The following is a 24,901-nucleotide window of genomic DNA, read 5'->3' as shown; positions in this document are numbered from 1 at the left end:
TTCCACCTCCACATTAATTACTTTTCACTTTGCGCAGTATTATGTAACATATTACTGTGAAACTGTCTTGCAGTTTAAGTTTCTCTACCCAAAACAAAGAGGGACCTGCTCCCTTACTGCCACTGAAATTGCTCACTGGCAGGAAAATAGAGCAAATCAGTTGGAGATTTCCAGACTGCACTGCTGAGAGGAATGAAAGAACAAGTTACTGTTAAATGGCTGCAAGACAGAGAAAAGGGATACCACCCATGCCAGAGTGTTTAACCAACTGAGAGATCAAAAAAAATACTGCTTGCTTCTCTCCCATAACACAGAACTGAGGGCATGTGAGAAAGGTTCCCAGCAGGCCACCAGCTCACTGACAACAGAAAAAGCAATATAAGTGATTTTAACAATCCCTCTCACACTATTCTCTGCCACAAGCAGTAGCAACAGGATACACATAGATCCAAACAAAACCTGTAATTGTTTTAAATTATTTATTGAAACTCTGTGAACATTTTTCTTTTCTGTTTGAAGACCAGCTGCTTTTATTACACCAAAGAATAGCAACAGGAAAAAGGAAGTATAACAAGGAAAAAAAATACCACTACAGCAACAGAGATGCAAGTACCTTGATACCCTCCCCACCCTATTGCTTCAGTATGACATTATGTGGTGCCTCAGTTCTATTTCAGCAAAGGAAAGCCCAACTCAATGGGTAAAGGATAGGGAAGTTCAGCACAGTGCTAGTGTTTCATTTTAGGTTCGCTGCAGTTTCCTTACTCTCTCCCCTGGAAGCATGTGCAATTTCACAACTGAGGGAAAGGTTGAGGGTATCAGCCTAGCCCAGCCAGGCAGACTACTCACCCTGACACTTCAGTGTTAACTGGAAAGAAACACAGGTGCTGTAGAAAATGACTCCTGCCCTAGGACACTGACCTCCTTTGCCAAGGGAAATGAAAAGTGATTAAAGGAGTTGGGAGAGTCAGAGAGGGAGCACAACTGAAAAATTACCTGGGATGTGGACTCCCCACACCAAGACTGAACTTGTGAAACACTGTGCAAAGATCTGTAGGGCCTAAAATTTCTCCTTATACCTACTACACTGTGAAATAAAATCGACCTATTGCTAGAAGAACTGACTTGCCCGTTTCTTTTACAGGTGAAGCCTATAATTCCAGAGTCATCACCTGGAAGGATGGAGGTGCTCCAAGGAGGTCACACAGTGCAGTTACAATGCTATGATGTCTGGAGTCAAAAAAGACCAAAGCTTACCTGCTCCAGGGCTAGGCCACCTGTAGATGCAGCTCCAAGACTTCAGAAACTGAATTACAGGCAGCAAGTTCCTTTGGACACAAGAATGTCTGACAGCTGCCATTAAGTCATTTCACCTTTCTCTCATTCAAACCCATTTTATAGCTAGGAATGCAAAACTATCTCACAGGAGTTCTGGGATGGCTAATGCCAATCAGATTGGTATCTACAAACAAACTGCCAGCAAAGATGTTCATTTGTTCCCAAGGGATAAACTGTTTACACACTAGAACAGCATGAAAGCAAGGTGATCAAATTGAGTGAAAATACAACCACTGGACTGCAACTATTTAGTGTCACAAGTCCAAATCTGGTGAACTAAGAGAACTACTTACAGTCTTCCAGAGATCCAAAAGCCTTGCAGATTGACACAGAGGAGGCATACAAACATGCAAAAACCATCTGCAATGAAAGCCATGGTGAAAAAAACCTGATGCGGGCAGGCTCCACACTTAACCAGGTAAGCACTCAACCCTGAACGACTATTCCGAGTAACCAGAGAGAGAACCAGCAAAGAGCAGTCAGAAAGTTTACTCCAACACTCTGAGAGGTCAGTATGTGCAGTCTAGTATCTAAAGAATCCCTTCACCGCAACTTTCAATAACATCCCATGCTGAACACACAGGCAATACAGGAAGAAAGCTGAGCAGGATACAGGTACAAAATGGGAAATTCCCACCAAACCTGGGGCACATTATGTTCAGTGTATGTGCTCAAACCAGGAGAACCCAATGATCTTAGAACAATGAAGGGACTAGCATATAAAAATCACAAACTACTTAGGAAAAAAAAATTAATTATCTATTCGAGGCATGTCATAAGAGTATGCAAGAACAAACATCATAGCTGTGGTTATGAAACAGAAAACAGAGATCCAAACAATTCTAAACCTGGTTTTCTGATCTAAATGCACGATCTTTTTAAACGGAGTTAATAAAAAATAGACCGTACCCCAACATCTTTTCGGATAATTATTTTTAGGTGAGGAAAATTCAATTTATGTGGTTTAGATGAGCGTATCTGGAGAAGATGGGAAAAATTACAGGTGAACAAGGAAACAGGTGACTACGCGGGAAGAACAAGAGGTTATGCAAAAAAGGCATAACCGGCGTCAGCCGAACGCCACCAAAAAGCTGAGAACTACACGGCTGCGGTTTTGAGGGCAGAAAACATCAACGGTGGGGCCCTGCAGGAAAGCTGAGAGGGAAGCTCAGGCGCTGCCTGGAGAGCCGCTCATTCCACCGGTGGGCCTCCCGCCTTCATTCCCCCGCGGCGTGTGGGCGCACCACTGCGACTCGCCTGGTCACCGAACAGCATCCCAGCCGAGGACGGCCGCCCGCTCCCGGCACCGGGACCCCTTCCTTCCGAAGAAGGGCCGGCCACCGCGGCCCGCCGCGCCCTCCCTCCTCGCCCGCCGCCCGCCCCCCGTTCCCCCTCGCTCCCCCCCATCCCTCCCTGTCTCTGCCTCTTGGCCGTTCTCTCTCCGCTTCGGCCCCTCGGCCCTGACCTGCCCCCCCGTCCCGTCAGTGCCGGCCTCACTTCAGCCCCGGGCCCATCAGAAGTTCTGCCTGAGGGCGAAGGGGGGCCGGCCCGCCGGGCAGCCAGCTCCGAAGTGCCTTCTACTGCCCGTTCTGCTGGCAGAACTTGACAGCCTCGATGCTTACGTAGCTCCGAAGCGACCTTAATTTGTGGTCAGCGTCTGAGGATGGCAAACGGCCTCCGTGCATCGGTTTCAGGTTTTGTGGAAAATACGTTTCAGACCACAGATTTCCTACATCTTGTGATTCTAACGGCCTTGCTAAAGATCAGTAGGTACATTAGAGCTAAGATCATGCAAGGTGCAGCTTTACTTCAACGTTCTGATCTGAATAAAGTCAAGAAATGGATTTAAAAATGCTGGTTTTACATGGATTCTCTATGTAGCAGGCTGTAAGGGCCAACGTTAAGAACGTGCTAGACATATACTGCAGTCCTACCTCGCAACCCTGCGAAGGCAGCACGCCACCAGCACGTGCCTCCGGTTAAAAGCGCTCCCTGAAAAGAAGTGGCACCTCTCCCTTTATCTGCAACAAAGAATCCACTGCTCTGCCATCCAAAGTGCATTTTATTAACTTGATTCAGGGTCTGTCACTCATTTTTCAGCATCTTACATGTACCTACAATATATGTCGTGGTTAATCCATTTGATGGAACTGTGGTTTTTTGTGCTTCTCTGATGAACTGTTGGCAATTTGCCTGCTGGTCCAGCCCCTTTACAACAACTCACCGGAGTCCAAATTATTAAAAAAGCTTTACATAGCTTGCTTTATTAGTAAATACAAGTAAATAAGTAAAGGCTACAAACTGTTTCTCTGTTTCTGCTGTCTATTTAGATTAGCAAGTCCTCTGGCACTGGTCTTTCACAGCGTGTAAATGGTACTCGGCACAATGCCCATCATTCACCCCAGCCTTACTGGGCTTCCCAGTGCGAGTCTAATAATATAAAGCATTTTTTTAGAGCAAGATTCACCTTATCTATCAGTAGTTGCCCAAAAAATAAGCATCTCCTCCACGTTAAATCATCAAAGCTTTCTCTCCAATTAACATTAAAAAGTACCTACGAACATTAATATATCAGCCTTGTCATACATCTTTTGGGATGAAAGACACTTTTTACTCCTCAGCAACCATTCAGACCAGACACCGTAAATGCCACCTCAGTCATGTGTCAATGTATTAGTGTCAGTCTCCTCAAAGAAAAAAGTATTTCCCAAACTAAATGCTTGCCTTAGATAGGTCAATTCAACTCAACTAGTGTTAAAGGAAATCTCTACAATTTTAAAAATGGGTGGTGGGGGGGAAATGGCTTTAATGGATTTAAATGAGCTGAAATCATGTTTGTTTCCAAAAACATTTGTTCTTCCTCAAAAATGAAACCTTGTGACACTAGCAAAATGGTATTATTCCTCCCCAATTTTCTGTAATGAATTCTTAAATGCATGAGGCAAACTTTTCCTGGTAAGTATATTTCTGATAATCAAAATCCAGATCTTTAAAAAAGCCAGTAATTGTTAATCTCATGACTAAAACTATTTCTCCATTCAGCAACTGACATTTTCAGACTTCAATGCAGGGAATCACAACACACCATGAAGTAGCCTACAATAAAAGATTAAAACAAGGAGTAAAAGGAAAAGCTTTTTATGGTCAATCCTCCCTACTAGGCTACAGCAAGTGGAAAAAACCCTGAAAGAAAAAAACCCACAACTGCAGGAATAAAGACACGATTGGCAGCACACTTTTGGCCATGACCGATGGTTCCACACACTGCTCAGGCAAAGGACCACCATGGAGCATACCCAGCTGTAGGCTCTTGAGGTGGCCTGACCGCTCCAAAGGAAGCAATCTGTGCAGCATTTTCACACTGTGTGTATCTTCAGCCTCTTCATCTGCTGGGCAAGCGCTCTCTCACGTATCACTGTCAAAATCCCTATGACCCTATGAGTGAAGCCAAGAGCAGTCAGGTGTACTTCAGTCATAAAATACCATTTCACTGCATGTGACCTAAACTGGATGCAAGCAAAAAAACAAAAAAGATAGTACTGAGAAAATCACTGCCTTCATAGATCAGATTAGTGTCGAAGAAGGGACAATGGTTTGGAAATTCATATTTTTTTTTATTTTTAGTATCTTGACCTTGATCATGTGCATCTTAAAACACTGAAATTACACTTGCTGTTTCGAAGGAAAGTCACGTCTAAAGCAATACAGCTGCAAACGGATCATTCCTGAGTTAGCTCTGGATTACAAGAGGCTCCCGAAATGCAGCACCAGCTGTCCCTAACACCTTTTTGGAAGCCTGCACTTAATACAGATCTCCTACAAATCTTACTGGTTTTGCAACAGCAGATACCAGGGCCCTTCCAGCAGATACCTCACAGCAACCTACGAGGCAGGATGTCAGGTCATTTTTTATTTTAATTTATCCCTACAAAGGCAGGTCATCTGTAGCATGATTAAGTACATCCTGGAGAATACTCCAAGCACGGGGCACTGCAAGAGGTTTTCCCAGGTAGTAACAGGAAGGTCACTCCAGGCTTAGGTGTGCTCCCAAGGACAGACACTGTAGACCGCTATTTTAGCCACAAGCCTGTCCTGAATAATCACTGGACACAAACCAAATTCTGCACTGTCCTACTAATAAAACACAGCCCTCCCCTCCCCACAAGAATGCCATGGAAATCAGTTAATTAACAAACGAGGAAGAACATAATTACAGATTGTAGGATATCTTTATCGCTATGAATTTGTCATCATATTTATCACTGTTTCCTGTCACCACATACAAAGAACATGTCTTCAGTGCAGTTAGTTTAATTTACAAGCTCCAAAATAATCATTTCACATCTCTGTGGACATTTCTGGAAGTTGTTTTTGCCTTAGGAAAAGCCAACATGAGGATGTGTGAGGCACATTACACAAAGCAGCTTGAGGCTTTTATCTGCCTAAACAACCAAATAATGGTGTTAGAAAAGTGTTACTTCTGCTCCCAAGCACGTTCAGAAGGAAACTTCCCAAAGAAAAAGAGTGACCCAGTTCAGCAATGTAAATACATGTCACCTCATTAGCTTCAAAGTTTAGCTGAAATAACGTTCCTTGCACTTCAGACAACAAATTCCATAAATATTCCTTATGATTAACAGGACCAGATAAAGAGACAGTCAGATCATTGCAGGGGCGAACTGGCAGAGGTCACTTCAAAGGCCACGTTCTTACAGCTGAGGCTTTGCTAGGGAATCCTATGAGCTGTATTCCTCAGATGTTTGCATTGCTTCAAGTAGCAGGTCAGCAAGCAGCACTCAGGAAAGACTAGCAATCCTGCAGTGAAATTCAACATCACCAGAGCAGGCAAACTATTCCCAAAGCCATCCCAGAAATAATCTCTGTACATTTGCCTAAGAAAGCCACTCCAAGTATTTTCAATTTATTCCTAATATGATCTGTCTCCTTCACCTGTTAAAGTTATTTTAAAAAATGTTATTAAAGCGGGATTAATTTCATTCATAAAGCTTTTTCTTACAGCTGTACTGAGGAGTCACAGATGAGCTGCTTTTGTAGAGTTTGATGTATTTCATATTTCTTTTTTGGGAAAAAGCACCACCATGCTTTTGAAAACATGAACATATGACAACTGCACACTAGTATTAGGATCCCACAGCTCTCACTCCATAACACAGCTGAAAAGGGACTTTCAGTCATCAAAACCTTTCCATTTCTCTACAGCTGTTTATAATGAGAGTAAAGAAACACATCTTCTCTCCAATCCAGCCTGGATGATTAATTAACTGATGCAACAGCAATGCTGCAGCTGCGTTTGCCAAGTTATCATCCTCAGGACCATAATTAACACAGAGGAAGTTCCAGTGGGAATCAGGCTTGAATGACATCAGTGGTAACAATTAAAGCTCCTGAAGCTTTTACAGCACTTCAGGGCAGCTTCTTAGTTCTCTGAGCAATCCTTCAGTTCTGCCAAATGCCTCTTGGAGGCAGCTAAGGCTCAGTATGTTTTTACTGGACTCGGGGATCGTCCTGGCCCGACAGAAACCTCTGACCTAAGGTTTTGCTTGTAAAATAACAGTGCCTTGTTTATACTTCCCCTTTATCCCCATTTCTTTCATGTAAGCAATGAAAGCACAAGAGGGAAGTCCAGAACTAAAATGGGAGATGAGGGGAGATTTTTCCATTCAGTCTGCCTTTTGGATTTGTTGGTAAATTCTGTAGTTCAAGGAGGCAAGAGATCATAATGCTTAATAAATATACTTAACTATACCCTAGCATTGTTTTGGCTTTCTTCCCCCACTCTCCAAATCTTTACAGCACTTAGCCATGGATATTCATGCCTCACAGCATAAAACCCAAACACCAGACTGAAGCAGTATGTTATAATATGATAACATGGTGGATTTTTACTGTTTTTGTTTTACCTAGTGCAGATACTCCCATTTTCACCCTTGATTAATGCATCAACCCAGTGTGCAAGATTTCCCAATTCCTCCCAGAGACATCAGTCTTATCCCCAGACAGCAGTTCCTAATGAGGCAACACAGTTCTCTCTCCTCTAAAACAAATGCAAAGAGAGGACATCCTTGATCTTTTATTGCCTAAGTGTTTCTGGTGCAATGATCTACTTGCAGCTGACATTTGAAACTTGAAGCTAAAAAGAAATCTGCAGATGGGATTTGAAGGTCATCCAAACACAGCTTTAAACCTGCTCTATTTTGCTCCCTAATGTAGCCTTGATACAAGCCTCTGGTTGTAAGTTATCCTGTACTTTTTTTCCTCCAAGTTGATCATCTGGTATATCAATTTATGACTGGGCGGGTAACAGCAAAAATGTATTTACAGAGATTTTCCTGATGATATTTACTTTTAAAGCAGTAAAGCTGGAAAGCTTTATTTTGTCTTTTAACTTACCCTGTTCAAAGAAAAAAAACCCTCTTTTTCTCTATCATCACATGACACCTAACTAGAAATAGATTTGCATCACGAAATGCTGTGGTAAGTGCTTGTTACATCTTTTCAGGACAGTGTGTCAGAGACACTGGAATGCTCCCTGGGCTACCAAGTGGACTTAAAAAGAACTTGCATTTGTAATTCAAAACTGTTGATTTTCAGACCTATCTACATTTGAGCAAAAAGGCTACCTATGTGTTTGCAGAAAAGGCTGACTGCAATCCCATGCAAAGGATTAGCCCACATCTGCATGACACTTAAATCCTACTTAAGCCTATTCCAAATATCATTAACGTTCTTCTTGCACAAATGAGACAGCACCACTGTGGATTAGGTAATGGGAGACATGCTTAGCGTGCTGGACTAGATAACAGGGAAGGAACAACATAGCTTTACTAGGTTATGCTATCATCTGTGCTTTCTAACCTCCTTGAATATAATGGCTTCATCTTATACATCCTCTCCTATATCATGAGCTGCACCTGCCATCATAGATCACACTAACCATTGACACCTGGTATGTTGAATCACAGAGCAGGAGAGAAGTGGCAGCACTGAGGAAAGTCTTCAATCTGTTCACCAGATTGGCATGACAAGTTTGCACTCAAAGGAAAAGACCAACTTATAGATGACAGCTGATGGCTATGCTGGTGAGAGGTCATGCTCAAAATGTGTTCCATGACTGCTGTCTCAAATTATTTTCATTCCACAATTCACTGATTTTAAGGTATCTACAATCACCCAGTCTGATTTCCGACAACTAAATTTATGATGGTGCACGCAAGTCTCAGGAAATGCCTGCTAACCGGACACTTTACAATGAACTTCACTAACACTAGCACAAGGGTAAGCATGTTTTCTCACTGAGTGATTCTGTATGTGGGCTACGTGATACTTCACCTCCCATAATTTGCACGTCTTAACCATGTCTCTTATACCAAATCTGAAAGTCCTGTAAATACAGGTGAGGTGATTTTGCAGATCAGCTTCTACAATCTGCCTGAGGATTTCTCAGAGCTGTTGAAAGGGAAGTTGTTCTGCAGCTCCTGACCCCACCGAATGGCAGCGGTTAGACTCAGCCCACAGCTCATCCGCACAAGAATAGTAGCACTTGTGTCAAGCCTAGAACTGCTCTTCTGGACATCAGGAAAGGCAGCAAACCACTATGGGCAATCATTTTAATGATTAAAGAGCTTGATCACCAAGTGAGGGAGCATTGATTTAACAAAGTTCCTCTACTGTATTGTGCATTAAAATCACTAATCCTCAAAGCTTTATAAAAAGGACCAACACAGCTGTTTGTGAGCAGCTGTCTTCAGCAGAGAAACCAAAGGCCAAGAGGAAAGGAAGTCACTAAGTGTTAGCCAGACTGCATGTTGACAAAATAAAGATAACACCTAAAGCTATATACATTTATAATCCTGCTGGTTTTCGTTCTGTCCAGCTGTGCCACACATGCAGAAAAACTCAGTGACAGGCTGGGCAGCATACTGGGTAGAAATTTGCAAGAATGCAACCAAAAAGTACAGAGGAATTCTGAAATGAATCTCAGGGGCTTGCCTAAAACCACATCAAAAGCATAACCACAGCAGCAGCAGCCATACCCAAATGCATATGAAGCTTGGGAACTAACAACAATTAAGTCGCAGTGGTATGGATTTCAGCTCAGGCTATTAACCAAAACATATAGGTCCTTTCCTAAAACTCGAGCCACTGTGACTTCCCTTGTACTGTTACCCAAACTATCTCAATTAAAGATTTTATGCCATGTCTTATGCCAAGTTACAATTGCACCCCTGATCTGTAGACTGGAGCAACAGGTGGCTTTGATTCCTGCATACCTGGAGTTCAGCAACAGCAATAGTTCATACTGCTGTACGTGGCACCATTTCCAGTCTCCTAACCAGGCTCAGCCTTGATATCTGCCTTCAAGAAACACTGACAATCTCTTTCTGGTCCTAACAAAACACTCACAAGGCCAACTTGCAAGAAGAAGGAAAGTGTCATGAAAGTAATATTCTTCCTCACATGGAGATACACCTGAAACACACAACTGATATCAAAGGGTTCAGGTTCCTAACATAAAAGGGACAAGAATTCAAGCTTCTTTAAAGTTAGCAGATTGGAGACACAGGCCCATCGCTGCCTTGTTACGGGAGGTACAAAAACTGGTTATGGGCTGTTCATGTGACCCAGAAGGAAGCTGGACATCACAATCATGGAAGGATGAAACCTCACCAATCATAACGTTTGTGGAATATACACTTTTGCCCAGAAGGGTGTTGACAGTCTCGTTGTCAAGGAAATAGAAATACCGTTATATAAGGGAACTTGTGCACTGAATCCAATACCATCCCCTGTACCCAGTACACATAGTCAACACACAAACCAGCAGTAAATCATTCAACCACCTAATAATGCTGTATTCACTCTCTTCTGCTTTTGGAGCCACTCCTGGAAAAGCTGGGGCAGAGAACCACAGCAATGCAGGGCTTGGGGAGATATCAAAGGAATAAGATGCACCCTAAATGCAGCCTAAAAGCACAGGCTCTGTAAGCAGTAGCTCTGGGACATTAGCAGGTCCCAAGTGCCCTACAGAGCATTACCGAGAGAAGTACTTATTATTTGTTTTAACTTGGATAGAAACAAAATACTGGAAATTATTTGACTGGTTTCCGTTTACTTGCCCAGGAATTTACTCCAAGCATCCCAGGCATCTTCACACCAAGCTTCCTCAGAGCTGAGAAAACAAGGTGAAATTTCTCAGTAACCTGCATAGCAAATAGCCACTTGAAAGACCCAGTCCAATCCTGATGTAACTTTTCTAATTCTACTGGGCTTACTTTAGAGTTGAATCTGGCCCCTAGATCCTACATTGCTCCACTTAACACAGCTAACGTGTGTGACTAAAGCTCTGCTCAGCTCCAGATGGCCAAACGTCAAATAAATTGAAAAACAGCAATTGCCAAATCTCTGCTTAAAAAAAAAAAATAAAAAAAATACAGAAGAAATCAAAGAGGGACCACGAATTCAGCATCAGAAAACATAATGCAACACACTGCATTCCCTTTTGTAACTCACTTTTACAAGGTATTTACCTTGTAAAAGGTAATGAAAAGATGCAAAGGTCATGAAAACACGCAATAAATCTCTGCCCCTAGCTACTGAACAACGTCTCAGCTCTCTTCATCCTGCCGACAGTGTTTATGTCCTCCAAGACAGAAAGCCACTATGCTCTAGATTAGGGGTAAGACCTCCATGCCTCTACTGGCACACAAGCTATTCCAAAGAGGTATTAAAACTAAATAACAACTATACTCAGATACTGCACTTTCTTTAGAGAAGATAAGGCATGACTAGAAAGCAAACTATGCACCAAGCAAAAAAAAAGGGCACTTGCCTGTGGTTCAGCTAACCCAGAAATTATGATCATCAGCAGCTGATCACAAATAACTGAATAAAAACATCTATATACATGCATATACAACTTGTAGAGTTCCTCGTGTTTCCAGGAGTTTTCCAATGTGGCTGCCAGGATGGCAAGAGAATTCTACTCAGTTCAGAGCAGAGTTTAGCCTGGAGGGGAGAAGGGAGAGAGGGAGGAAGAGACTGCAATATTTTGATTAATATACAGAACTGGAACTCATTAAGAGCAAGATCAATTTCCAGTTTTATACAACTTGTCTTCCCTGCACTAACCTACATCTGACATCAGTCATAACAGTCTAGAAACAGCTAAAAGTAATTTTCACACCTTCCTTCTAGGATAGCATGTTATCTAGCATGTCCTAGATCAGATAAAGCAGATTGTGGATGAAATACCGACTTTACCTAGACTCTTGTAACTGCCAGGATGAACCATTTCCCATAGATCACACTGCCTACCGTTGTACTTCCAAATGGGGGGAATACTTATTCAGCTTCATGTAGCTTAAGAGTCACTGTATATACAATTAACATTCTTTTATACATGCCAAAGTATAACCGTCTTCATTATCATCTAAATTTCTAAGTAACAATATATTGTTGAGGCTCTCTGTACTGCTGTCATATTCAAATGAACATGCAAAAAAAACTTGTTTTAAAGAAAGTCTCTAAAATAGGGGTTCAGACTGAACACAGCTGAATAAACCCGTACATCCCATAGCACAGAACCCTAGAAGTTACAAAATACTAATGGAGAAAGGGACTTGAAAAAGCTGTGTGCCTCTTCCCGCCTCAAGGCAGGATGAACGGTCACTACCAACCATTCCTCTGTTCAATGTCTTCCTCTACCTCATATCATTACCAAAAATCTGACCAATTCATCTCTCTGATTAGTACAAAACTGGAATTACTCTGCTGGCCTCCACAGTTATTCCAGATTTACACAACACAAGAGAGTATAGCTCGTCTTCAAAGAGCTCCGCTACCAAAAAAGACTTTGTGTCAATATATTCTTTGCCCATAAAATAAGCACTGCAGTTTCTAAACAGTCATTCAGGCAAGAAATAGATCAGAAATAAAAGGCATGCTGATTAATTTTTGAAGCATTCGGAAAGATCAAATTGCTGTGTCTCACCCTCTGATACTGCAGAATACTATGCTCAAGTGTAACCAACAGTACTGCCTGACATTTTCAAGACATGTAAAAGAGGAAAATAACCATTTTAGAAAGGCTTTTAACTTCCACTTCCTAGTGGAAAATTAATTTGATGCTAAACATTTTCACTCCCAAGATGAACTATTAATATTAAGAGTAGCATGCTTACAGAACCCATAAATATTAGCAGTAAATAATGTTGGACAGAATGAAAAGCTGAATTAAAGATTTCCTACTGACTTATTTCACATTACAGAAATTAAGGGGTGGGGCAGAAAATGAAACTTAATAGTAGTCAAGAACTATTTCAGTCCATGATGAGTATTTTTTCTGGAGTACAGACTGGGGAAGAAACATCAATGAATGCTTTACTAAGAACTGCACACTTGAAAGAAATTCTGAGCTGGCACACTAACATGCATTTTAAATGGACCAACACTCTCCCATATTGGTGTCAAAACATCATTTTTTTATCCTAGAACTTGGAAAAATCTCAGACACTCTAACCCTTATGTGGTCCCTTGGCCACACTTTTGATATAACATTTATTGCTGGAAATCAGAAAATGAGAACACACTACGTAAACTGAGCTTTCCTGCCAGCATGAAGGAAGATATAGTCTGACTAAAACTGTTAAGTTTGGGACTGTTGATAGCATTACTAGTGTTTAGGTAGCAGCAGTGATTCCTGTGGACTTCATTTTCTCCTTCTGTCATCCCAATTTCATTTACATGAAGTGTATTTTGCAATAGAAAACCTACTTGTTACATTCACAAAACACTTTTGATCAGCTCTGGCTGCATCAGTGGGGCTCTTTAGACACGTCAGAAATCAAAAACACATTGTAGCTGATCTCGTAATTAATCCATTCCCAGTGAGTTAACACAGGACTTCTGTTGGCCTTGTGCTTTCTAGTTTCTTTACATGCCCCAGCTGATGGGGTTTCCAAATTGCCCTAGGAAATCTCTTAATACTTCTGTTTGAAACATCAACTTGCAGTGCAAAGAAAGCATTAGTAGAAAAGAATTAACTATGTATTCAAGGAAAACAGCAGATTCCACTTTTAAGTAGCAACACAGACTGTGTAACTCAGCAGGATGGAAACGCACCAGGGCTGGAGCTGTTCAGTTTCACAGAAGATCAGCTCTTTGCTATGCAAACATGGAAATATGGCACCAAACTCAGTTTTACATTTTTCCCCTGAAAAGTCATATGCTTGCACACGTGCTCCCCCCTCCCTTTCCAGGCCCTACGCTCGTGTGATATTGCTAGAGAAGCATAACTTCATAAAGTTGAGAGAGAAACCTAATTGCTTAAAAATAGGATCTGGCAGTGCACCAGCTCCTAGATCAGTCTGTGAAGCGTTCAGAGTTTTTAGGCAGTTAAGAGTTTTTCCTCAGGCAATTACAAGCCAGTACTTCCCTCTGCTTCCTTCAGAAAATCACAAAAATATTTGCAGCAATTGTATGCACAGTTACTCCAGCACACACTCCTCTTAACTGACTGCAAGGCTACTTGGGGTGTCCAAAAAACAAAGAAATAAAAACAAAAAGCTTTTTGACATCAGAACACTTACAACTCCTTTCTGTAACTCTCCAAATGTTCTCTAGTCCCATCTCTCAATCTTTTTTAGATTCAGCATCAGTTCTGGTCTGTATCAGTTCTGCCTCTATACCAGCTTGGAGAAGGATTTCCACACACTCTCTCTTGCCTCACTCTGCTTTAAATATGTCTCTTTTGCTCACCATTCTCAGGTGCCCTTCTATTCCTCTTCCACTCTCTACAGCTCTTACTGTCTCCTTCACCCACTGCTCTCATGACTTCTCAATCTCCAGAAGAAAGCATAGGAAGCAAATTTAACAAGGGCAGAACAAGGTTCAGTCTCGACCTTACTTCCTTAGAAAACTGAGTCATAATCTGTATTAGCAGCATACAGATCTTGCTGGACCTGTACATTTGGAGGTAGGGTTCAGCTACGGAAACCGAGTATCATATAGAAACCATTCCACGTAACTCCGATAATCTTTCAGGAAGAGGAATTGTGTGGAACATCGCATGAATTCATCTCCTCCCCTCCTTCACATGGCTGCAGTGAGCACAGGCGACTATAGTTTCTTTAGCTGTTTTCTATACGTAGACTCCAGACCTGTTTATGTGCACACACACACGCACGCACACGACCACCAAAGGGATCTTTGCTGGGGTTACCCCTTCCCCGCAGTTCCAGCCATAGCACTCATTAGTTTCAGCTGGCTGCCTCCTGACCTACCCTCTCTCAGCCGCTCCCTTGGGCAGCGGGGCCAACAACCTTCGACTAAAAATACCTCCTCAGCATCATAAATAGCAAGATGGTAGGATTCTTAATCCCCCTTCAGGCACATAGTCTTTTTGCTTTTGATAAATATGGAGTAGCAATAATGGACAGAGAATAAAGTGCATCTTATAGTACTGGTCTGCTCAGCCTGCGTGCCTTGCAGGAAGGAAAAATGAGAACTCCCGGTATCCACAAATGCTGCCATCAGAGGACAAGAGAAAGAGGGGGAAATTGCTATTGCAAAAAGTCACAAAATATCCCAAACCTAAATTTGAACATGTTTAACTCAATAGGATTTACTGCCCAAAACACAAGACCAGTGTTATTAAAGAAAGCTTTAGATCCGCAGATTATCTGCATGCATCAAGCTGGGAGCCAGCCAGCAAGAAAACTCGAAGCAAAAGAGGGGGAAGGTTGACTCTTGCCCTGCTGAACTTCTGCACCACCACACACTGTCCAGAACAAGCCAAATGCACAGTGCCATGCCAGCCTGGCCAAAGGAAGAACAGTATGTAGCCCTTTCACGGCACTTCACTCTTGAAACACCATACCAAACATTACATAAACTTCTCAACACCCCTGCCACACAGATTTGAAAAACCCCTGCATTACCTAGGGACTAAGGTCATGTTACATCTAGATATACAAAATACATTGAAGATCCTAAAATCAACTGCCATTTGAGTCTCAGTTTTCAGCCATTTTCCTTATTGAATGTATTATGGGTAGAAATTCAAAAGTACCAAAGAAACTATATGAGTCTGTCAGCTTTGTTGATCCTTACAATTCTGCTGTTTTTAAAAATCCCAATTTATGAGGAATAAAAGGTTCGATTTTTTTTTTTTTTTTTTTTACATTCTCCTTCAAGTTTTAAAACATTAAACCTGGAAAAAATTGCCACTGTCCAGCTGCAACTCTGAAGGAAGAACCTCACAAGCAGAGTTTCCCACACAAAGGTGTAGGAAAATATTTACTATGTTGCAAGCATGGAAAGAAATATCCTATCACTGTGGTAACTATAATACAGTCACAGACATTAGCCATTTAAAATCTTTAAATTTTAAATGACATTTTCAGAAAGATAGAAAGCAAGATAATGGCATCAGAATTTTATTGTAAGTTAATCATATTATGTATGAACATAATCAGTTAACCAGAGCCTCTTTCTCTGAAACACTAGACTCCAAATGTGTATTGCCTATCTAAGCACACAAACCAATTTTGTCATTCATCTCAAATATCAAAACATCTGGCAAGAAAAAACAGGAAAAAAAATATTTATAGACATTTTTGGACAGAGATTACTTCAGGTCGAGTCAGAAAGCATCCCTAAGCTTCCATCACCAGATTCTTTTATCAGTTATTTTGGATTTAGCCAGTGTAACTACGAGAGAAATATGACATAGGCTTTTTATAGCAGCTGCCAATTCAACAATGATCAAAGTTTTATTATTCCTCCTTAGATCAAAGTCTGGACTAGATAATTTGGGGATTATCTCCAGCTCATAAAGTAGAAGAAACAGTTTTGGATAACCACATTATTATACAACAATATTGTCTTCTTGCAATAAGTTTTGTTCTTGTTTACATATGCCACAGGTTTTTAATAGATTGTCCGATTATCATTTAATTGTTTTATTGGCTTACTAGGACAATAAAAGAGAAAATTATACAACAGCAGCAGAAAGCCATAGAAACATTCAAATCATGTCTTGTGTATCTACATTCATATGCAGAGGATATTAATGAGAACAGGTGAAATTAAGATTAAAAAAATAAAACTGGGCACAATGCCAGTGAAAGGTAATAGGTCTTAGAGCTCTGCTCATTATAAACAAGACAACTGCAGATCTCCTTTTTGTGGAACTGAGACATTCACACACAGCTCGGCACAGCCTGTTCATGCATGTACACACCCTTCTGACTGGCATGAAGAAAGTCCTCAGCAGAGAAAATTAGTATACTTACATTATGTTGACTTTCATTAGTAGGCATAAAACATTACTTCACAGATAATACTCAGCACAATTCCTTTTGCAACTAAACCTAATTTTAAAGGTGCTTAGATTTATGCTTCACTCAGGTGTGCTCTCATTCAAGAAGAAAGGGGGTTTCTCCTTTTAGTTTTCATTCTGAAAAAAAAATTGATTTCTACATTGTCTATTGACCATCAGCTCAACTACACTCCTGTTCCACTGAATAAGGTATTTACTATTATCTTCAGTGAAGGAGCAAGTCCTAAATCCATCTCTTCTTTTACACCTTAATTCTATGAAATTCATTCACCTTACACAGTCTTTATTGAAGCCAACTCTTCCACAAATGTAGATTAATGGAAGTGGCAACCTAGGACACCAGAGAAAGCCAGTATTTTGGCATAAACTGTTTTGCATTTTCTGTATGTGTAGGGTCACAGAGAGTTAGAGCTGGAACATCTTTTACAGAGCTGTTATTATACCCTCTTAGCTATATGCCTTTTATCATTAACTAGATTTCCACTCTTACCTAACCTGGTTGTCTCCCAGACTTTCTAATGCTAAAAATAAAATGAAAGCTTTCATCACTGGTTAAAAAGAAACTGTAATTTGAACAGCAGTTTTGCTGACTTCTCTGTTGATCAAAGATGCCTCATACAGCCTGATGCGATAGAAACAAAATCAGCTTTATAATAACAGTAATTAAAGCAGAATCTTTTCATTGAGTGAAATCCCAGTCCTTACTCATACAAGACTTACACTGGAGGAAACAGTAGTTAAAATGAGAGCACATTAGAAATTACTAAGTTGAGGTTCCAGGTATAGCAAAGGGAATTATAAGTACTAAAAAAATGTTACAGAAACTGTTTCAGCTTCACACTTTGGATTGTGTCCACCTCTATGACAATACATGACCTGTTTTGCCACTCCAGAAACAGAATAAAATATCTTTATTAGTAAGGAAGCAGTAAACCAGAACTTCTTATCATGCCATCCTTGTAAAGTCCACTGTGATAAGACCACTCACTTCTCTGACCTATCTCCAAAAGGATCACTGCTAATTGCCACGCCAATGAGTTACCAAGAAAAAAGTCTATGAGCATGAGATAGAAAAAGACATCCTTGGCTTCATCAATGAACAGCAACACAAACTGCACTTTTCAGCATGCTCCAAAAAGAGCTAAAGGCTAGGTAAAGAGCTAAAGGTATAAAGGCTTCAGGGAGTCAGAACCTCACAATTTGCTGGCTGGCTTGGACTAGTTTTCTTGCACCACCCTCTAATGTGGTGGTGCAAATATACCACAGGGGAAAAAGAGAACCTTTTGCCTCCCCTTTGAGACCATTGTCTCCTGGATGTTTCCTATTTCATGCTTCCATCCAGAGCTCCCCTCAGTCACAGCTGCATCGGAGCAGGCATCTCTCCTGTGCATCTCTCGCCGTAATCCTACCAGCACAGCAGGAAAACCCCAGCACCTCCTCTCTGAAGGCAGAGAGCATACTGGTGCCACAGAACACCCTGGCTCATCGTACATTTTACACATCAGTCTTTTTTACAATGATGACAACAGATCCTCCTTCCACTTCAAAAACGTAGAGTTCGGAAGAACAGATTCAGTTTTCAACAAACATGAAGTGCATGCTATCTTTTCTAGCCATGGGGAAGTAACTCCAAGGCTATGTAATTACACCATAGTCATCACCAGAACTGAGTTTGTTGAGACCGGCCGCAACAAACTGCTCACAACAGCACAGAAGTCAACACAGGCTGCAAAATGCACACAAGAAATTGGGTAGGTACTCAGACAGGTAGCTCATATTCAGCTCTCACTAAAGCTCTACAGAATCAGCACCATGCTGAATTTAAGTCTAACTCCAACGTGTGCACGTGAACAGCAGGCACTGCGTTGTGGATGTGGCCATGTTTCATGGTTTACATGGAACAAACTGACTCACCAAAGCGCTAATTCTAGCTTACAAATGGGAAAAGGAGAATGTAAAACTCCTCCATCACAGGTGCACCCTGCTGAAGCCTGTCTTGTTTACAAATTAAGGATTTCCCTACATAACATATGGGACTGGTAAACATACCAAATGTAATGCTCAATAATGTTTACAGGACTGGGACTCTTACTTGGGTTTGAGCTTCCAAAAGTGCAAGTTCTTTCTGAAAACATGCCACAATAGGGGCTGAGCATATAAAAAAATGCGTGTCACAGAGGTTTTTTCTCCTATTACTGTATAATGTCTAGGAGTTTTCTTTGGGTTTTAATGACGAACACCTAATTATAAAGACATTGTAGCCTAAACAGTATGTGATAAAAAAATTAGGGGCTATTTGCTGGTCTCAGAACTTACAGACCAAAGGCTGTTTTCCGCTGTGTGTTCCTGCCTTTATACTGCAAAACTAAGAAATACCACACCAGTCACATGAACTAACCATGTGTGGTTTTCATTTTACTCACAGATTAGATTAAAAATAATTCAAAATACTCAATTCAAACCTAGTAAAGGAAGAAAAAAAAAAGAAGAAATCCCCAAAAGATTGTTTTCAGAGACCACAAAACACATGAGGTTCTGGTGTTCTTGACTAAAAGCAATTTTGCTGGCTTTTCCATCCATAAGCTGATGCTTATTTTCCTTCTGTGCAATTCCTTTCAAAGCCATGCATCTAAAATAGATTCTACCTCATTGTCCCAGTTTCCTCTTGTTGTTGCCATTAGTCTATGCAACTTTTTCCACGCATTCAGGACTAATTTTCATTAATCACTAAAGTTAAACAGCACAGACTAAGCTTTCTTGAGGGGAAAAAAGACGGGACGAAGAGGCAAAACTTAAAAAGGAGCAACTTAAAACAGATACTACTGTCTAAGTCGGATACCTCAGTAAAATATTCTTCTTCCCCATCAAAACAAAAGCTCTACCAGGCCTAAAGATTCGGCTGCAGCTACTGATTCTCATGTGCAGGTAAGTACAGCTTGCAGTGATGATCCAGGTGCTGATCCTGAGCTACGCAAGCCACTAAATTGAGGTTCAAGCCCTAAAACAAGTAACTAAAGAAAAAAACGTAGGTCATTACTTGTATTTGGAAGAAATAAACAGATAGGATTAAATAACAGTATGAAATCAGTACTGAAGAAATTCAGGAGAAAAGCTGGGGAGAGAAAAACCTTCAGAGTCAGTTCCAAATTCTGCACTGTATAGGTATTCAAAGTGGGAAACAGCTGTGTTGGCATGACTGCACACACAGCTCTGTCTCAGGTAATGCTGCAGAGCACCGAACCCTGCCAGGAACATGCTCCTTCAGGCTACAGAGATAACGGAAATCACTAGGACTGGAAGCATTTGAAGCTACAATAATTAACTACTCCAAACATGCTAAAATTCTCTACTTCTAAAATTAAGGAAATGTCCAGCCAGCTCACACTGCCCCACTCCTCAGGTCGCTTGGCCTGAGAGCATTTGGTAATAGCCACGTACTAGTTAAACCACAAATTAGGGATGTTATTACATGCCTGAAAGAAAAACCTCTGACAACAAGTCAGAGGAACACAGCAATAGATTTCAGAAAATATGTGGCAGACAATATTGCCACCTCTTAAGTGGCTGGTTCCTTTAGATATGAGTAAGATTACTGTGAAAATCACAGACCATAATAAAACATTGACCAGAAGCTCCCAGCAGCTAGTTTTTAAACCAGCCGGCATAGATCTCAACCAAAACCATCACTGCCAGCAGCAGCAGCCATGTCTACAGCTATCTGAGGAGTACAAGAAAATTTGGAAAAGAAAAATAAAGGTTATTGGTAGAATACGTAGCAGCTCAAGATTTAGTACGTAAACTTCTCATTGAAAAATCTGTGATTTCTCACACAAAAGTTCACAACTGTGAGACGGATCAATCAAATGACGTGCACAGTGCGGATGAAGAAAGAACTGTTACCAGAGCAAAACATAATGAGCTGAAGTTTATCACCTTCTGTTTGAAATCGATCATCAACTTGTGTAAGAACAAATTAGGAGCCTGAGAAGAGGTCCAGAAGGCAGAAATTCCCCTGTTCTGACCTAGCTCTGGGACTCAGGGAAATGAAAAAAATCATTTTAGTTCTTGTCTCACCTGTAAAATGATGACAAAACCTCCCTCTCACCAGTGTTACGGTGATTTATTTGTCTGACATGAGAAGTGTTCGATCTACATTTGTTAGAAAATCAAATAGGAAAAGACAAGGATTGTAGTATAAAATAAATTCTTAAGCTAAACAACCCTACTACTTTGACTACTGAGTGGGCTAAAAAATGTAATTACCTTCTCTACAACACCCACACTTGCAGCATCAGAGTGGCACAGTACAACCTGTTAATATTAGACAGCAATAATATTTCTTTAACACTGGCTTCTGTCAAAGTTCAGTGATTTTTGTTATGGCACAAAAAAAGGCTGAGAAGACACCACTATTGGCAAACCTCCTATTTTACATGCCTTTGTTTTCCTGAAGAAGTTGCCCACTGGACTTAATACAGCTCATGCTAATTCTTTCAACATTTAGAAAAAAATTTTAGCAAAGATCTTCATATTTGACCATACCAAACAGTACTATTTGTGCCTGTTTGCTCTAGGATAACTGAAGATTGTAACAGTTAAAAAAAGCTATTTTTCCATTAACTTAGACCTTCATGATAACAAGTAGTTTTGACAGTTTTTAAGCAGTTTGAGATAACATGCACAAGTAGGTCACAGTTATACTTGGCTTTAGAAAAATGTCTTTCATCCAGAGAATTTACAGCTCTGCAAACAAGCCCTTAGGTAAGCAACAATCTATAAGGCTTACTCCAACACCCAAATTCAGTCATGTATGAGTCCCAATAGCAACTACTTAACAACAGCTGGAAGTAGAATATGAAGCCTTTTGCAAACTGCAAAATTGAAAAGCCCGACTGACGTCAACAGCAGCTCTCCACTGATCCCAACAGGCTGCAGAGCAGGTCGTGAGAGTGCCCTGGGAAGGACTCCAACTTAAGAGAGAAGTGAAAAGGGATTTTCAAAGTTCGTTTCAGCTCCAGTTCAATCACCAGATTTCCAAAATTATTATTTGTTCAAGCTTCTGCAAATACATGTCTGTGCTGCTTCACCTGGCGTTTGGTCAAAACATCTGCTAGAGCTGTACTAGGAGGAAAGCAGCAGAAGAATGTTAGAGACCTTACACCTTCATAACAGCAAGAGGTGAGGGACAGGTGTGAAGGACTGCAACAAGCTAGTCTGTGAAGGGTGGAAGAAAATAATGGAAAATTTCAGAAAAGTCATCTTAAAGCACATGTGAACCATTAGTCCTCACAGCAACCCCTCTGAGAAAGTTAGCTACCATTATTTCCACTGTACAAGTGGGGAAGCATAAAACTCTTCATCTGGAGTTCTATTTAAGGCAAAATTACATTAATTTGTGTTATTGGTTATACTTTATGTATTGACTTACAATCTGTCATAATGTCATTGACTATATGGGTAGTTTTGGTTAAACAGCAACAGGGTACTAGAGCAGAAGAGTTAAAAGGAACGGTCCAAAAGTACAGAAGTACCGCTGGATTTCAGGAGTTTCTTCTGTCATCTGTTGCAGTCAGTTCACTAGACCATGCTGCCTCCTGGAGCAAAAGAGATGAATAGAGCTGCACATTGATAATATTGTGATGTTTTTTACTATCCCTTGAATATCTTCTGCAGTTTAGTAATAAAAATGGCACAGGTGAATGTTTAATTCTTTTGCTATTCTTGTTATGCTTGGTATATAACCAACAAGCAGACAGCTCCAAGTATCTGACGCATTCAGAATAATAATGATCACCTTTTGGACAGCTAACACAACATAAAGTATTAACAATCAATATTCGCTGAGCATGCAGTCCCTCATGATACAGTGGTTTTAATGAGACTGCATATGCATGAGGTAATCTGCCTTCCATGAAGCAAAGGGTCCGTATCTGACATTTGAACAAAGCCCTAATCCCTTAAAGACTCCCTTCTTATTCGAGCTACATTCTCGTGAGTAACCTCATGAAGACCCATCATACCACGTAAGTGTGTAAAAGTTCATACATAAGATTTTAACAGCAGCAGTGTTTAAAATGGTTAATAATAACAATGGTGTATACTGCTTCACACACAAATAGCCTTTGGTCAGTACCGAGTATTTACTTGCACAGACACACATTTTCCAATTAAGTCCATTTGTTAAAACTGAAAAGCAGATATTGATAGAAATGAATATCTTAATCTCTTTCATGAATCTTCTTCACTACTTCCATAAAGTCCTATGGAATCTCTCTCTCCCCAATTAATTACTCTGAAAAAACTAGATGGCACAGGAGAGCCTGAGAAAGAATTCACTCTTCATCTCCAGGCAGCTCTCCAGCAGAATCAAGCAGGCATCAAAGATGATGTGTTGTGCAGATGAATAGGAAAGAAGGATGGGGGGGAGGAAAAGGGAATATGGCCAGTGGAAACATTCCCTGGCTTCCCATTCTGTGTGGTTCAGTTTTGGGGAGCCATCTGCAAAGCTGAAATTGCAGTTTTTTTTGTCGCTTCCTCAAATCCAGGTACCCCTTTGAAGACAACAAATCTAATCCACCTTACAAAGCTTTGCTGGGTTTTCCCTACAAGTACTAATGCAGCCTTAGCACACCACTGACGCTAATATACTTAAGTGTTCTTCCAGAAATTGATTCTTTGGAGACCAATACAGTCCATTTCTTCCTAAAGCAAGAATTCTACTGTGCCACGAAGAATTATGCTGCTCTAACACCATTTATTATTTATATCTGGAATGGGCGTGATGCTTTAGGAATATGGTCCTAACCACAAAATGCTGACAACCTTTCAGCAGTCACACAATGCCTTCCGTGTGCACGAAGCTCATTTGGACATCAACAGGAATCCAAGCAAATGAAAGAGCTGGTCCATGCTGAGCAGTATTTAATACATGAAGATGCAGAGAAATAAAGGGACAAACAAATAGGACGTATCCCTACATTCAGGGGTTTGTTAATTTCTAATGCATAATTTTTACAAAGTATTTTTTCAATTCAGAGATAACCAGGGAGTGTTTTTACTTGTCATTATTGTGCAGATAATTTCTTCTCTTCAGGAGATGCTTACAAGTATTTCTGCTTTGTTACGACAGCGTTCAGAAAATGCTTAACTTTATGCCTCCAGCCCTTTAATTGGTACTAACTATAATAAAAAAAACTAAAGCACCAGTCTTTGGGCCACACCTGCATCAGTTTCTCATACTGGAAGCAGAAGTTTGGGACAAGACAGGATCTGCAGTCAACAAGGTTGATCTGTTTGTCTCCAGCCGAGAATTACCAAACGCAGAGTCAGAGCCTACGCACAAACGCACGCAAAGGACAAAGGCTACACGAGTCTAGACCGTTATTGAAACAAATGCAAATCTGAAGTAAAACTTCAAGATGTTAATTTCAAGCCGGATGCAAATGTCCACCAGAGGTGTAATCTGACGACTGGATCTACCACCACACCCGAAGAGGAGCACTCCCTTTACAAATGACAGGACAAGCCAGATGCCTCGCTAGCGCTTGCAGACGCACCAGTACCGACCAGTTAGCGTTTCCTAAGCGGTAACGGCCACCGAGTTCCGACCCTCAGCCCACCCTCCCCACCCTATTCCTTCCCCTGCCCACACACGCTCCCCTCACCATTCAAACCGCGCCAAACCCCCGCACCTCCCTGGCACCCCCCCCCCCCACACCGGCCCCCCCGGGCGCTGGCGAAAGGCGAAGCGGGGTCAGCACGCCTGGCCCGGCAGGTGCGGCGGGCGGGGTGCCCGTCCCCGAAGGATGCTCCTCTGCGGCTCTAAGCCCTGCTGCAGCCCGCTCCGCAGCCCCTTCCACGGCCCGGCTGCGAAATGGCACCGGCCGGGGTGGGGGGAAAAAAAAAATTAAAAAAAAAAAAAAAAAAAAAATCTCCTCGCCTCCCCCAACCTCCGCCCAAGCGCAGCGAGCGGGGCACTGCAGCACGGCAAGGCGCGCAAGGTCAAGCGCGGCTCCCCCGCCCGCGCCCAAGTCGTTCGCAGGGACGCGGAGCCCGGCGCGGCGGAGACGGAGACCCACCTCTGGCAGACATGGCTCAGGCGGCCGCGGAGCTCCGGCGGCGGCGGCGGCAGAGCACGGCCCGCACCGCCCTGCGCCCTCCGCGCCGCGGCGGCCGATGCGGGGGGCGGCGGCGCTGGGCTGG

The 24,901-nt window shown here is 41.6% G+C and overlaps 1 protein-coding gene across 1 annotated transcript in view; it reads right to left on the bottom strand.

The window, feature by feature from the left end:
• ABLIM1 (actin binding LIM protein 1) overlaps positions 1 to 24,901 on the bottom strand; it is a 212,467-nt gene extending 187,566 nt beyond the window's left edge. Inside the window, exon 1 of the mRNA XM_030030508.2 lies at positions 24,778 to 24,901. Coding sequence (XP_029886368.1) covers positions 24,778 to 24,790 — 13 coding nt within the window. The 5' untranslated portion in view covers positions 24,791 to 24,901. The remainder of the gene's footprint in view (positions 1 to 24,777) is intronic.

The sequence above is a fragment of the Aquila chrysaetos genome, chromosome 11, assembly GCF_900496995.4.
Source record: "Aquila chrysaetos chrysaetos chromosome 11, bAquChr1.4, whole genome shotgun sequence".
NCBI lineage: Eukaryota > Metazoa > Chordata > Aves > Accipitriformes > Accipitridae > Aquila > Aquila chrysaetos.
The sequence above is the reverse complement of the archived record's forward strand: the minus strand, read 5'-3'. Positions and strand labels throughout refer to the sequence as shown.